This window comes from Hyla sarda, chromosome 9 (genome assembly GCF_029499605.1).
Source record: "Hyla sarda isolate aHylSar1 chromosome 9, aHylSar1.hap1, whole genome shotgun sequence".
NCBI classification, from domain to species: domain Eukaryota; kingdom Metazoa; phylum Chordata; class Amphibia; order Anura; family Hylidae; genus Hyla; species Hyla sarda.
Genome location: NC_079197.1, coordinates 150653138 through 150667811, shown reverse-complemented (window position 1 = coordinate 150667811; position 14674 = coordinate 150653138). Strand labels below are relative to the sequence as shown.

At 47.1% G+C, this 14674-nt stretch overlaps 1 protein-coding gene across 5 annotated transcripts in view; it reads left to right on the top strand.

Moving 5' to 3' along the window:
- Positions 1–14674, top strand: part of LTBP4 (latent transforming growth factor beta binding protein 4) — a 259011-nt gene that overhangs the window by 43764 nt on the left and 200573 nt on the right. The window contains exon 1 of one of the 5 annotated variants that reach the window (XM_056540751.1): positions 6407–6517. The exons of the other annotated variants lie outside the window; for them this stretch is intronic. Coding sequence (XP_056396726.1) covers positions 6477–6517 — 41 coding nt within the window. The 5' untranslated portion in view covers positions 6407–6476. Of the gene's footprint in view, positions 1–6406; positions 6518–14674 lie in introns of those variants that run through there. 5 annotated transcript variants of the gene reach the window in all.

Genomic DNA, 14674 nt, shown 5'->3' with positions numbered 1-14674 from the left:
CATGTTGAACTAGTTTGAATGGGTGGGTGAACTGCTTAGTTTTAAAGAGTAGGGAAAAGGCAAGAACACATTTAACATGCTTAATCTACTTTTATTATGTGCTAAATAGTAAAGTAATGCAACTAAAAAGGACTTCGGGGGGAACAGGTCAATAGTGATGTTAACTATAGTAACTGTTACGCCGAGCGCTCCGGGTTCCCGCTCCTCCCCGGAGCGCTCGCTTCACCTCCTCCGCTGCAGCGCCCCGGTCACGTCCTCTGACCCGGGGCGCTGCGATCCTGCTGCTAGCCGGGATGCGATTCGCGATGCGGGTAGCGCCCGCTCGCGATGCGCACCCCGGCTCCCCTACCTGACTCGCTCCCCGTCTGTTCTGTCCCGGCGCGCGCGGCCCCGCTCCCTAGGGCGCGCGCGCGCCGGGTCTCTGCGATTTAAAGGGCCACTGCGCCGCTGATTGGCGCAGTGGTTCCAATTAGGGTTATCACCTGTGCACTCCCTATATTACCTCACTTCCCTTGCACTCCCTTGCCGGATCTTGTTGCCTTAGTGCCAGTGAAAGCGTTCCTTGTGTGTCCCTTGCCAGTGTTTCCAGACCTTCTGCCGTTGCCCCTGACTACGATCCTTGCTGCCTGCCCCGACCTTCTGCTACGTCCGACCTTGCTTCTGCCTACTCCCTTGTACCGCGCCTATCTTCAGCAGCCAGAGAGGTGAGCCGTTGCTAGTGGATACGACCTGGTCACTACCGCCGCAGCAAGACCATCCCGCTTTGCGGCGGGCTCTGGTGAAAACCAGTAGTGGCTTAGAACCGGTCCACTAGCACGGTCCACGCCAATCCCTCTCTGGCACAGAGGGTCCACTACCTGCCAGCCGGCATCGTGACAGTAGATCCGGCCATGGATCCCGCTGAAGTTCCTCTGCCAGTTGTCGCTGACCTCACCACGGTGGTCGCCCAGCAGTCACAACAGATTGCGCAACAAGGCCAACAGCTGTCTCAACTGACCGTTATGCTACAACAGTTGCTACCACAGCTTCAGCAGTCATCTCCTCCGCCAGCTCCTGCACCTCCTCCGCAGCGAGTAGCCGCTCCTGGGATACGCTTATCCTTGCCGGATAAATTTGATGGGGACTCTAAGTTTTGCCGTGGCTTCCTTTCCCAATGTTCCCTGCATCTGGAGATGATGTCGGACCTGTTTCCCACTGAAAGGTCTAAGGTGGCTTTCGTAGTCAGTCTTCTGTCCGGAAAAGCCCTGTCATGGGCCACACCGCTCTGGGACCGCAATGACCCCGTCACTGCCTCTGTACACTCCTTCTTCTCGGAAATCCGAAGTGTCTTTGAGGAACCTGCCCGAGCCTCTTCTGCTGAGACTGCCCTGTTGAACCTGGTCCAGGGTAATTCTTCCGTTGGCGAGTATGCCGTACAATTCCGTACACTTGCTTCAGAATTGTCCTGGAATAATGAGGCCCTCTGCGCGACCTTCAAAAAAGGCCTATCCAGCAACATTAAAGATGTTCTGGCCGCACGAGAAATTCCTGCTAATCTACATGAACTTATTCACCTAGCCACTCGCATTGACATGCGTTTTTCTGAAAGGCGTCAGGAACTCCGCCAAGATATGGACTCTGTTCGCACGAGGCGTTTCGTCTCCTCGGCCCCTCTCTCCTCTGGTCCCCTGCAATCTGTTCCTGTGCCTCCCGCCGTGGAGGCTATGCAGGTCGACCGGTCTCGCCTGACACCTCAAGAGAGGACACGACGCCGTATGGAGAACCTCTGCCTGTACTGTGCTAGTACCGAACACTTCCTGAGGGATTGTCCTATCCGTCCTCCCCGCCTGGAAAGACGTACGCTGACTCCGCACAAAAGTGAGACAGTCCTTGATGTCTACTCTGCTTCTCCACGTCTTACTGTGCCTGTGCGGATGTCTGCCTCTGCCTTCTCCTTCTCTACTGTGGCCTTCTTGGACTCTGGTTCTGCAGGAAATTTTATTTTGGCCTCTCTCGTCAACAGGTTCAACATCCCAGTGACCAGTCTCGCCAGACCCCTCTACATCAATTGTGTAAATAATGAAAGATTGGACTGTACCATACGTTTCCGCACGGAGCCCCTTCTTATGAGCATCGGATCTCATCATGAGAGGATTGAACTTTTGGTCCTCCCCAATTGCACCTCGGAGATTCTCCTTGGACTTCCCTGGCTTCAACTTCATTCCCCAACCCTGGATTGGTCCACTGGGGAGATCAAGAGTTGGGGGTCCTCTTGTTCCAAGAACTGTCTAAAACCGGTTCCCAGTAACCCTTGCCGTAACTCTGTGGTTCCTCCAGTAACCGGTCTCCCTAAGGCCTATATGGACTTCGCGGATGTTTTCTGCAAAAAACAAGCTGAGACTCTACCTCCTCACAGGCCTTATGATTGCCCTATCGACCTCCTCCCGGGTACTACTCCACCCCGGGGCAGAATTTATCCTCTCTCTGCCCCAGAGACTCTTGCCATGTCCGAATACGTCCAGGAGAATCTAAAAAAGGGCTTTATCCGTAAATCCTCCTCTCCTGCCGGAGCCGGATTTTTCTTTGTCTCCAAAAAAGATGGCTCCCTACGTCCTTGCATTGACTACCGCGGTCTTAATAAAATCACGGTTAAGAACCGCTACCCCTTACCCCTCATCTCTGAACTCTTTGATCGCCTCCAAGGTGCCCACATCTTCACTAAATTGGACTTAAGAGGCGCCTACAACCTCATCCGCATCAGAGAGGGGGACGAGTGGAAAACGGCATTTAACACCAGAGATGGACACTTTGAGTATCTGGTCATGCCCTTTGGACTGTGCAATGCCCCTGCCGTCTTCCAAGACTTTGTCAATGAAATTTTTCGTGATCTATTATACTCCTGTGTTGTGGTATATCTGGACGATATCCTAATTTTTTCTGCCAATCTAGAAGAACACCGCCAGCATGTCCGTATGGTTCTTCAGAGACTTCGTGACAACCAACTCTATGCCAAAATTGAGAAATGTCTGTTTGAGTGCCAATCTCTTCCTTTTCTAGGATATTTGGTCTCTGGCCAGGGACTACAGATGGATCCAGACAAACTCTCTGCCGTCTTAAATTGGCCACGCCCCTCCGGACTCCGTGCTATCCAACGCTTTTTGGGGTTCGCCAATTTTTACAGGCAATTTATTCCACATTTTTCTACCATTGTGGCTCCTATCGTGGCTTTAACCAAGAAAAATGCTGATCCCAAGTCCTGGCCTCCTCAAGCAGAAGACTCCTTTAAACAACTCAAGTCTGCCTTTTCTTCGGCTCCCGTGCTCTCCAGACCTGACCCTTCCAAACCCTTCCTATTGGAGGTTGATGCCTCCTCAGTAGGAGCTGGAGCTGTTCTTCTACAAAAAAATCCTTCCGGGCATGCTGTCACTTGTGGTTTTTTCTCTAGGACCTTCTCTCCAGCGGAGAGGAACTACTCCATCGGGGATCGAGAGCTTCTAGCCATTAAATTAGCACTTGAGGAATGGAGGCATCTGCTGGAGGGATCAAGATTTCCCGTTATTATCTACACCGACCACAAGAACCTCTCCTACCTCCAGTCGGCCCAACGGCTGAATCCTCGCCAGGCCCGGTGGTCTCTGTTCTTTGCCCGATTTAATTTTGAGATTCACTTTCGTCCTGCCGATAAGAACATTAGAGCCGATGCTCTCTCTCGCTCCTCGGATGCCTCAGAAGTTGATCTCCCTCCGCAACACATCATTTCACCTGACTGCCTGATCTCCACTTCTCCTGCCTCCATCAGGCAGACTCCTCCAGGAAAGACCTTTGTTTCTCCACGCCAACGCCTCGGAATCCTCAAATGGGGTCACTCCTCCCATCTCGCAGGTCATGCGGGCATCAAGAAATCTGTGCAACTCATCTCCCGCTTCTATTGGTGGCCGACTCTGGAGACGGATGTTGGGGACTTTGTGCGAGCCTGCACTATCTGTGCCCGGGATAAGACTCCTCGCCAGAAGCCCGCTGGTTTTCTTCATCCTCTGCCTGTCCCCGAACAGCCTTGGTCTCTGATTGGTATGGATTTTATTACTGATTTACCCCCTTCCCGTGGCAACACCGTTATTTGGGTGGTCGTTGATCGATTCTCCAAAATGGCACATTTCATTCCTCTTCCTGGTCTTCCTTCTGCGCCTCAGTTGGCTAAACAATTTTTTGTACACATTTTTCGTCTTCACGGGTTGCCTACGCAGATTGTCTCGGATAGAGGGGTCCAATTCGTGTCTAAATTCTGGAGAGCTCTCTGTAAACAACTCAAGATTAAATTAAATTTTTCCTCTGCATATCATCCCCAGTCCAATGGACAAGTAGAAAGAATTAACCAGATCCTGGATGATTATTTGCGACATTTTGTTTCCTCCCGCCAGGATGACTGGGCAGATCTCCTTCCATGGGCCGAATTCTCGTATAACTTCAGGGTCTCTGAATCTTCCTCCAAATCCCCATTTTTCGTGGTGTACGGCCGTCACCCTCTTCCCCCCCTCCCTACCCCCTTGCCCTCTGGTCTGCCCGCTGTGGATGAAATTTCTCGTGACCTTTCCATTATATGGAGAGAGACCCAAAATTCTCTCTTACAGGCTTCTTCACGCATGAAGAGGTTCGCGGATAAGAAAAGAAGAGCTCCCCCCGTTTTTTCCCCTGGAGACAAGGTATGGCTCTCCGCTAAATATGTCCGCTTCCGTGTCCCTAGCTACAAGTTGGGACCACGCTATCTTGGTCCTTTCAAAATTTTGTGTCAAATTAATCCTGTCTCTTATAAACTTCTTCTTCCTCCTTCTCTTCGTATCCCTAATGCCTTTCACGTCTCTCTTCTCAAACCACTCATCCTCAACCGTTTTTCTCCCAAATCTGTTCCTCCCACTCCTGTTTCCGGCTCCTCGGACGTCTTCTCGGTCAAGGAGATTTTGGCTGCCAAAAAGGTCAGAGGGAAAAATTTTTTTTTAGTAGACTGGGAGGGTTGTGGTCCTGAAGAGAGATCCTGGGAACCTGAGGACAACATCCTTGACAAAAGTCTGCTCCTCAGGTTCTCAGGCTCCAAGAAGAGGGGGAGACCCAAGGGGGGGGGTACTGTTACGCCGAGCGCTCCGGGTTCCCGCTCCTCCCCGGAGCGCTCGCTTCACCTCCTCCGCTGCAGCGCCCCGGTCACGTCCTCTGACCCGGGGCGCTGCGATCCTGCTGCTAGCCGGGATGCGATTCGCGATGCGGGTAGCGCCCGCTCGCGATGCGCACCCCGGCTCCCCTACCTGACTCGCTCCCCGTCTGTTCTGTCCCGGCGCGCGCGGCCCCGCTCCCTAGGGCGCGCGCGCGCCGGGTCTCTGCGATTTAAAGGGCCACTGCGCCGCTGATTGGCGCAGTGGTTCCAATTAGGGTTATCACCTGTGCACTCCCTATATTACCTCACTTCCCTTGCACTCCCTTGCCGGATCTTGTTGCCTTAGTGCCAGTGAAAGCGTTCCTTGTGTGTCCCTTGCCAGTGTTTCCAGACCTTCTGCCGTTGCCCCTGACTACGATCCTTGCTGCCTGCCCCGACCTTCTGCTACGTCCGACCTTGCTTCTGCCTACTCCCTTGTACCGCGCCTATCTTCAGCAGCCAGAGAGGTGAGCCGTTGCTAGTGGATACGACCTGGTCACTACCGCCGCAGCAAGACCATCCCGCTTTGCGGCGGGCTCTGGTGAAAACCAGTAGTGGCTTAGAACCGGTCCACTAGCACGGTCCACGCCAATCCCTCTCTGGCACAGAGGGTCCACTACCTGCCAGCCGGCATCGTGACAGTAACCAGTGTCAGGCAGATGCTGCCAAGGCAAATGCAATCATGGGGTACATCATAAGAGGCATATATATTTATGACAAGAATGTAGTTTTTGCATTCCCCAAAAATACACCCTACCCCGAAAATAAGCCCTAGCTGTATTATCGGGGTGGGATGCAATATAAGCCCTACCCCGAAAATAAGACCTAGGCCAGTGGTCTTCAACCTGCGGACCTCCAGATGTTGCAAAACTACAACTCCCAGCATGCCCGGACAGCCAACGGCTGTCCGGGCATGCTGGGAGTTGTAGTTTTGCAACATCTGGAGGTCCGCAGGTTGAAGACCACTGACCTAGGCAATGCCCGGGCTGCAAATATTAAAAAACGAACTTTAACTTACCTTCGTCCTCCGTTCCTGCGTTGCTAAGGAACCGGCCTCATAGTCCCTCCGCTGTTCTTGATGCTTCCTGGTGTTGTGATGTCACAGAGCCTTCAGCCTATCACCGGCCGCAGCGATGACCCGCCTCTGCCGATGATAGGCTGAGCGCATTGTCATGTAAGGAGCCGGCCGGCTTCTTACATGACAGTGGGCTCAGCCTATCATCGGCAGAGGCGGAAAATCGCTGCGGCCGGTGATAGGCTGAAGGCTCTGTGACGTTCCCATCCCCAGGACCACAGCAAGAACAGCGGAGGGACCATGAGGCCGGTTCCTCAGGAACGCGGGAACGGAGGACGAAGGTAAGTTAAAGATTGTTTTTTTAATATTTGCAGCCCGGGCACAGGAATACAAAGTACAGCGCAGCGGCTGATAATTATTTGGCAGGGGGGGGGGGGGAGAGAAGCAGCGCTCACGGGTGGCATACGATTAGTCCCCCGATGTGGGCTGATAAACCGGCAGGGGGGGATGTTGGGGGGCAGAGCTGCGCCCATCACATGATAATGAGGGGGGGGGGAGTAAATACCATTAAATCTTGTTCAATGTACATACGGTACCGTAAATAAATAAGCCCTACCCTGAAAATAAGCCCTAGTGTGTTTTTGGTGACTAAAATTAATATAAGACCCGGTCTTAATTTCGGAGAAACACGGTAAATACAAATCAGACCAAATATTAGGCAAAATAATAGGCAACTATACATAAGAAGGCTAAACTCTAGTAAGTGCCGAAGAGGGCGACAAAAATTATTACCGCAATGGGTAAATTAGAGGACCAAGACAGGTTACCAAGCTTGGGGTTATTTTGTTTAGAGAAAAGACGTTTTAGGGGCGATCTGATCACATTGTACAAATATATGAATGAGCAGTACAGAGATCTTTCTAGTGATATTTTTATACCTAGGCCGGTAACCATGACAAGGGGGCGTCCTCTTCATCTAGAGGAAAGAAGGTTTCACCATCATCACAGACGGGGGGGATTCTTTACTGTAAGAGCCGTGAGACTATGGAACTCTCTGCAACATGATGTTGTGATGTCTGACTTAGTAAACAAGTTCAAGGGGGGCCTGGATGACTTTTGTCAAAACATTTTCAATCAGAAGCTTTGGCTGCTAGATTTCTGGAGGTGGGATGTTGATCCAGGGATTTATTTTGATGGCCTTATTTGGAGGGAGGAAATAATTTTTCTCCTTTGTATGGGGCAATTGGCATCCGCCTTATAATGTTTTTTTTTTTCTTTCTCTGGATCAACAGAGAAGGGTTATAGGTTAAACTTGACGGACACGTGTCTTTTTATTAAGCTTGTCATCTATATTACTAAGAACTATGTAATTTCCTTTATCAAAGGGAATCACCAAAAGTGTCTAACACCCCCAGATCTCACTTTGTTTTTGTCAGGAATCTATGATGACTTTAGAAATTAAAGTGTACCTTTCAGATCCCACAAAAAAAAAAAAAAAATTATAATTAATATGTTACTCAGTACCTAATCCTGACCATGAACACCTAATTTTTATGCCTCTATCGCCTATATTTATTATAAAAATACTTATTTTCATTAGCTCACAGTGTTTAGAAATCCTCTCAGGGGAAGAGGGCGTGTCCCTCCCATGTGGTGGTGGGAGGTGATTGGTGTGTGGAGGAAGGGGGCGTGTCCCTTCCATGTGGTGGTGGGAGGTGATTGGTGTGTGGAGGAAGGGGGTGTGTCCCACACTTGTGGTGGTGGGAGGTGATTAGTGTGTGGTGGATGGGGGTGTGTCCCTCACTTGTGGTGGTGGGAGGTTATTAGTGTGTGGTGGATGGGGGTGTGTCCCTCACTTGTGGTGGTGGGAGGTGATTAGTGTGTGGTGGATGGGGGTGTGTCCCTCCCTTGTGGTGGTGGGAGGTGATTAGTGTGTGGAGGAAGGGGGTGTTTCCCTCACTTGTGGTGGTGGGAGGTGATTAGTGTGTGGTGGATGGGGGCGTGTCCCTCCCTTGTGGTGGTGGGAGGTGATTGGTGCATCTGTTCATGCAGACTTGTCCATGAGTCATCTCTTGTCCATGACTCATGAACAAGCCTGATGCTGCTGCAGGACTGGTTAGTGTCCCAATAGGTATTGGGACCCCTAGTGGTGGGATTTTTAGGAGGCGTTTTGTTAATTAAATAAATAAATAAATAAATTTAAACAACCATATTACAAAAGGTCTTTAATTTTCATCAGTAACAACATATAAAACGTTTTTGGATCTGACAGTGCCCATTTAACCTGTTAAGGACCAAGGATGTACCGGTACGTCCTGAGTCCTTTGCCTTTCTATAACGCGGGGCCACGTCATAGCGTGTCGGGCCCGGCCTCTAACAACGGCCGGGACCCGTGGCTAATAGCACGCGGCAGTGATCAATGTAAAAGATCAGTGTGTGATCTTCCCTAATAAAAGTTGGAATCACCCCCCTTTTCCCATAAAAAAAAAAAACTGTGTAAGTAAAAATAAACATATGTGGTATCGCCGCGTGCGGAAATGTCCAAATTATAAAAATATATAGTTAATTAAACCGCACGGTCAATGGCATACGCGCAAAAAAATTCAAAAGTCCAAATTAGTGTATTTTTGGTCACTTGAAAAAATGAATAAAAAGTGATCAACAAGTTCGATCAATACAAAAAGGGTACCGCTAAAAACTGAGTCCTCATACCGCCCCATACGCGGTAAAATAAAAAGGTTATAGGGGTCAGAAGATGACAATTTTAAACGTATTAGTTTTCCTGCATGTAGTTATGATTTTTTCCAGAAGTCCGACAAAATCAAACCTATATAAGTAGGGTATCATTTTAATCGTATGGACCTACAGAATACATATCAGGTGTCATTTTTACCGAAAAATTTACTGCGTAGAAACAGAAGCCCCCAATATTTACAAAATGGCGGGTTTTTTTTTTCAATTTTGTCTCACAATTAGAGATGAGCGAATTTACAGTAAATTCGATTTGTCACGAACTTCTCGGCTCGGCAGTTGATGACTTTTCCTGCATAAATGAGTTCAGCTTTCAGGTGCTCCGGTGGGCTGGAAAAGGTGGATACAGTCCTAGGAGACTCTTTCCTAGGACTGTATCCACCTTTTCCAGCCCACCAGGAGCACCTGAAAGCTGAACTAATTTATGCAGGAAAAGTCATCAACTGCTGAGCCGAGAAGTTCGTGACAAATCGAATTTACTGTAAATTCGCTCATCTCTACTCACAATTATTATTTTTCCGTTTCGCCGTAGATTTTTGGGTAAAATTACTGATGTCACTGCAAAGTAGAATTGGCGATGCAAAAAATAAGCCATCATATGGATTTTTAGGTGCAAAATTGAAAGGGTTATGATTTTTTAAAGGTAAGGAGGAAAAAGCGAAAGTGCAAAAACGGAAAAACCCCTGGTCCTTAAGGGGATAAGGCTACGTTCACATGGCTTGTAATGTGCAGAATGCCCACGCAGGCGGACACTCCACATATTTACTTTATTTGGAGGCACCAGGACCATTCGGTAATGCGCCTTCTTCATAGATGGCAATGCATTTCGAGCAGAATCCGCAGAAACATTGAAAAGTTTGAATGTTTCTGTCGACGTCAGAATCAGGATTCCCTTGGCAGAAACACTGCATGTGCACAGTCCAACATAATCCCATTGAAATCAATGGGACTCTGCTGCAGCAGAATTTCCTAGCGGAATATTTTTACAGAATTCCGCTTGGAATTTTCACCATGTAAACTTAGTCTGAAGGGCAAACCTGATGAGTTTCTCCATATTCTGATTGATAAATGTCTTGCTAATATTTCCATAGGATTTGCCTATATTTCTACATTCTGTCTATATTAAATTGGGTGAGTAAGATGTTAAAGGCAGCTGCTTATCCTTGAAGTCTCTAAGGCTCCTGACAACTAGACAAGCAACGGAGAAGTCAATTCTCTTCACTGGGATATCAATTATCACGTATAAAACAATTTACTTCCTAATGGATTTCGTGTGCGGATCAGTATCCCCCGTCAAGCTGAGCCTTAAACCCATTAAGACTTTTGGCAAGAGCAGAAAGCTCGTCCGCCGCCCCCGACCCTTCACTGGTTTTCTCATTTCCAGAACTCCAGGGAAGCAGCGGGGGTATGGAAGGAAACACCTGAGCATGCACACAGGATGTCCTACAGATTATTAGAACAATCTGGATATAAAGTGAGAGCAGACATTGGGTTATTAAGTTCTTATTCTATTTCATCTACATCTTCAATATTTCCTTTTAATTGGTGATATATGGTTCCTTTTGCTTACTCCATAACCAGGCCTGTAGTCATAACATGGTTATGTGTTGCATTATTTATATACTTTTCTTACTATATATCCATCCTCTATCACAGTGTTTACCAACCAGTGTCTCCCCAGCTGTTGCAAAACTACAATTCCCAGCATGCCCGGACAGCCTTTGGCTGTCCGGGCATGCTGGGAGTTGTAGTTTTGCAACAGTTGGAGTGACACTGGTTGGGAAACAGCTCTATCAAAATGGGGTTTTGTACTACTCTGCCCTCTTTGTTCTGCCCCTCTTGCTACCTCCTGTTAACTCTGTGTCTTCTGATTTGGTATAGTTTTTGCCCATGTGTTGTTGAACTGGACTGTTTACTGCTTAAGCATAGGGGCCATCGCCCAGTTGTGGCTGTCATTTAAGGCGGAACATCAAAATAGGTAGGGACAGTGGTTGGGGCTAGATCCAGGTCTGCACTATTCCCTATATAAAGTGAAAGCAGATACTGGGAAAATCAAGGGTTTATTGGCCTGGACAGCCAAAGGTTTCTGGGAGTCAGAGTTTTGCAACAGCTGGAGATACACTAGTTGGCAAATACTGCTCTATCAAAATGAGCTTTGCACTTTTCTGCCCCTCTGGCTGCCTCCTGTTAACTCTGTGTCTTCTGATTTGGTATAGTTTTTGCCCATGTGTTGTTGAACTGGACTGTTTACTGCTTAAGCATAGGGGCCATCGCCCAGTTGTGGTTGTCATTTAAGGCGGAACATCAAAATAGGTAGGGACAGTGGTTGGGGCTAGATCCACGTCTGCACTGTTCCCTATATAAAGTGAAAGAAGACACTGGGAAAATCAAGGGTTTATTCTATTTCATGTACATTCAATATCTCCTTTTAATTGATGATATATGGCTCCTTTTGCTTACTCCATAGCCAGGCCTGTAGTTATAACATGGTAATGCTGCACTCATTATTCATATATCTTTCTTATTTTATATCCATACTGTATCAGAGTGTTTCCCAACCAGTGTGCCTTTAGCTGTTGTAAAACTACAACTCCCAGCATGCCTGGACAGCCAAAGGTTTCTGGGAGTCGGAGTTTTGCAACAGCTGGAGATACACTAGTTGGCAAATACTGCTCTATCAAAATTAGCTTTGCACTTTTCTGCCCCTCTGGCTGCCTCATGTTAACTCTGTGTCTTCTGATTTGGTATTGTTTTTGCCTATGTATTATTGAACTGGACTGTTTACTGCTTAAGCATAGGGGCCATCGCCCAGTTGTGGTTGTCATTTAAGGCGGATCATCAAAATAGGTAGGGACAGTGGTTGGGGCTAGATCCAGGTCTGCACTATTCCCTATATAAAGTGAAAGCAGATACTGGGAAAATCAAGGGCTTCTTCTATTTCATGTAAATGTTTAATATCTTGTTTTAAATTGATGATATATGGCTCCTTTTGCTAACACCATAGCCAGGCCTGTAGTTATAACATGGTAATGCTGCACTCATTATTCATATATCTTTCTTACTTTATATCCATACTGTATCAGAGTGTTTCCCAACCAGTGTGCTTTTAGCTGTTATAAAACTACAACTCCCAGCATGCCTCGGCAGCCAAAGGTTTCTGGGAGTTGGAGTTTTGCCACAGCTTGAGGTACACTAGTTGGGAAACACTGCTCTATCAAAATGAGCTTTGCACTTTTCTGCCCCTCTGGCTGCCTCCTGTTAACTCTTTGTCTTCTGATTTGGTATAGTTTTTGCCTATGTGTTATTGACCTGGACTGTTTGGTGCTTTAGCATAGGGGCCTTCGCCCATTTGGGGCCTTCGTTTAGGCTGTATCGTCAAAGTAAATAGAGAAAGTGGTTGGGGCTAGATTTAGGTCTGCAGTAATCCCTACCTCAAGATGTAACACTTTTCTTGGCTTCTCATTGATAAGGGGCTTTTTCTAACTTTAGCCATGACTCTCAGAGCCTGTACTGGAAGCCCAGGCCTGCTGGGAGTTGTAGATTTGCAACAGTTAGAGGGACACTGATTGGGAAACACTGCTCTATCACAATGGGGTTTTGTAATACTCTGCTGTCTTCATTCTGCCCCTCTGGCTACCTCCTCTTAACTTGTTGCCTTCTGATTTGGTATAGTTTTTGCCCATGTACTACTGACCTGGACTGCTTGGTGCTTTAGCATAGGGGCCATCGCTCAGTTGGGGCCGTCATTTAAGGGGGATTGTCAAAGTAGGTGGTTGGGACTAGATCCAGGTCTGCACTGATCCCTACCCCCGATGAGGGGCTTTTTTCCAACTTTGCCCCTGAGAGCCTTTTTCGAACTGTCCTTGTTGTGTACTTCATGTACTTGATGTCAACCTACTCCCAGCTGTCCAAGCATGTTGTAGTTTTGTAACAGCGGGAGGCACACTGGTTGTGAAACACTGCACTATCACAATGGGGTTTAAATACCTCTCAGGATTTAAATATTTTACAAATTTTAATCCATAAACATGATACTGCATTGACAACTGATGTTGGTGAAAAGAATAACTGGTTTATGCTACAAAGAAGATCTCTCACTTTGGAGGACCAAGGACATTCCCGCATTGTTTAATTTTATTGGGCACTGTGTAATGGTATGTTTCTTCTGTAGAAGTGCTGTAGAGAGACTGAACATATGCTCCCTGGGATAATACAATAAAATGTTTGGGGTTCCAGACTCTCATTGGCTTATCTTTAGTAGTGTTGAGCGGCTTAGGCCATATTCCAATTCGCGAATATTCGCGAATATATGGACGAATATTCATCATATATTCGCGAATATTCGCATATTCGTAATAATCTCATTTTTTTTCGCATATGCGAAAATTAACATATGCGAAAATTAGCATATGCAAAAATCTGCATAAGCGAAAATTCGCATATGCGAAAATTAGCATATGCAAGTTTTCGCATATGCGAAATTTCGCACACCAGTCTCATACAGTAGTATTAGAGCCTTCTTTACACCACACAAGCTGGAAGCAGAGAGGAATGATCACTGTGATGTGTACTGTGAAAAAAAAAAAACAAAAAAAAAAAAAACGAATATTTGTCATTACGAATATATAGTGCTATATTCGCGAATAAAATACGAATGCGAATATTCGCGAGCAACACTAATCTTTAGGAGAAACTGAGGAGGCTGATCAACTCTATGTAGAGGACAGGAGCTTCTTCAGGGTCTTGTACAGTACACAGTGTCCCAAAAAACATGGATTCACCCTTACCTGGTGTTCAAAGGAGCAGCTAACTCTGGCACAGGTAAACTGTACTGTAGGGGGTGCTACCAGACACCAGTCAGTGCATGCACTTCAGTAATACAGGGGTTTTACCAGCTAAATGTCCATTCTGATTGGTCAGTTCTTCCAGCCATTGACATGTTTTGCAGATCTGGACTGTCTAGTATTGTATGTGGAGTCTGGTTTCAAGTTACAATGCTCAGGAAAAAGACCAAAAATATTGTAAACTGAGGCCATTGTAAGTTGAGGGAGCACTGTACTGTACATGTCAAGTTTAAAGGGGTACTCTAATGGAAAACATTTTTTTTTAATCAACTGTTGCCACAAAGTTAAACAGATTTGTAAATTACTTCTATTTAAAAATCTTAATCCTTCCAGTACTTATCAGCTGCTGTATGCTCCACAGGAAGTTGTATTTCTTTCTGGAGTTCTCATCTGTCTGACCACAGTGCTCTCTGCTGACAACTCTCTCCGTATCAGGAACTGCTCAGAGCAGGAGAGGTTTGCTATGGGGATTTGCTTGTACTCTGTACAGTTCCTGACATGGACAGAGGTGTCAGCAGAGAGCACTGTGGTCAGACTGAACAGAATTCCAGAAAGAAATACAACTTCCTGTGAACCAACACACAGAGAGTAATGCCCAGCTCACCATCAAGTCAGGACTACATGCGTAGATATAGTAAAGATGAAAGCGAGTTCCAGCACCGCAGTCACAGGTAAGAATGCTTCTTTATTGGAACATCAAGAGATACACGGAACACAGCATACACGAACCAAGGAGTGACGCATTTTGGCGGGCATGGCCGCCTTAGTCGTACTACACTTGGGATTCATCCAATCTATATAGGGGGAGAACATTATCCCCCACCAGGTGAAACACCTGAGCAGATCAAGTGAAGTCTCCACCTACACAGAAAAGGACTTACAAAAAATCTTCACCTCAGTGTG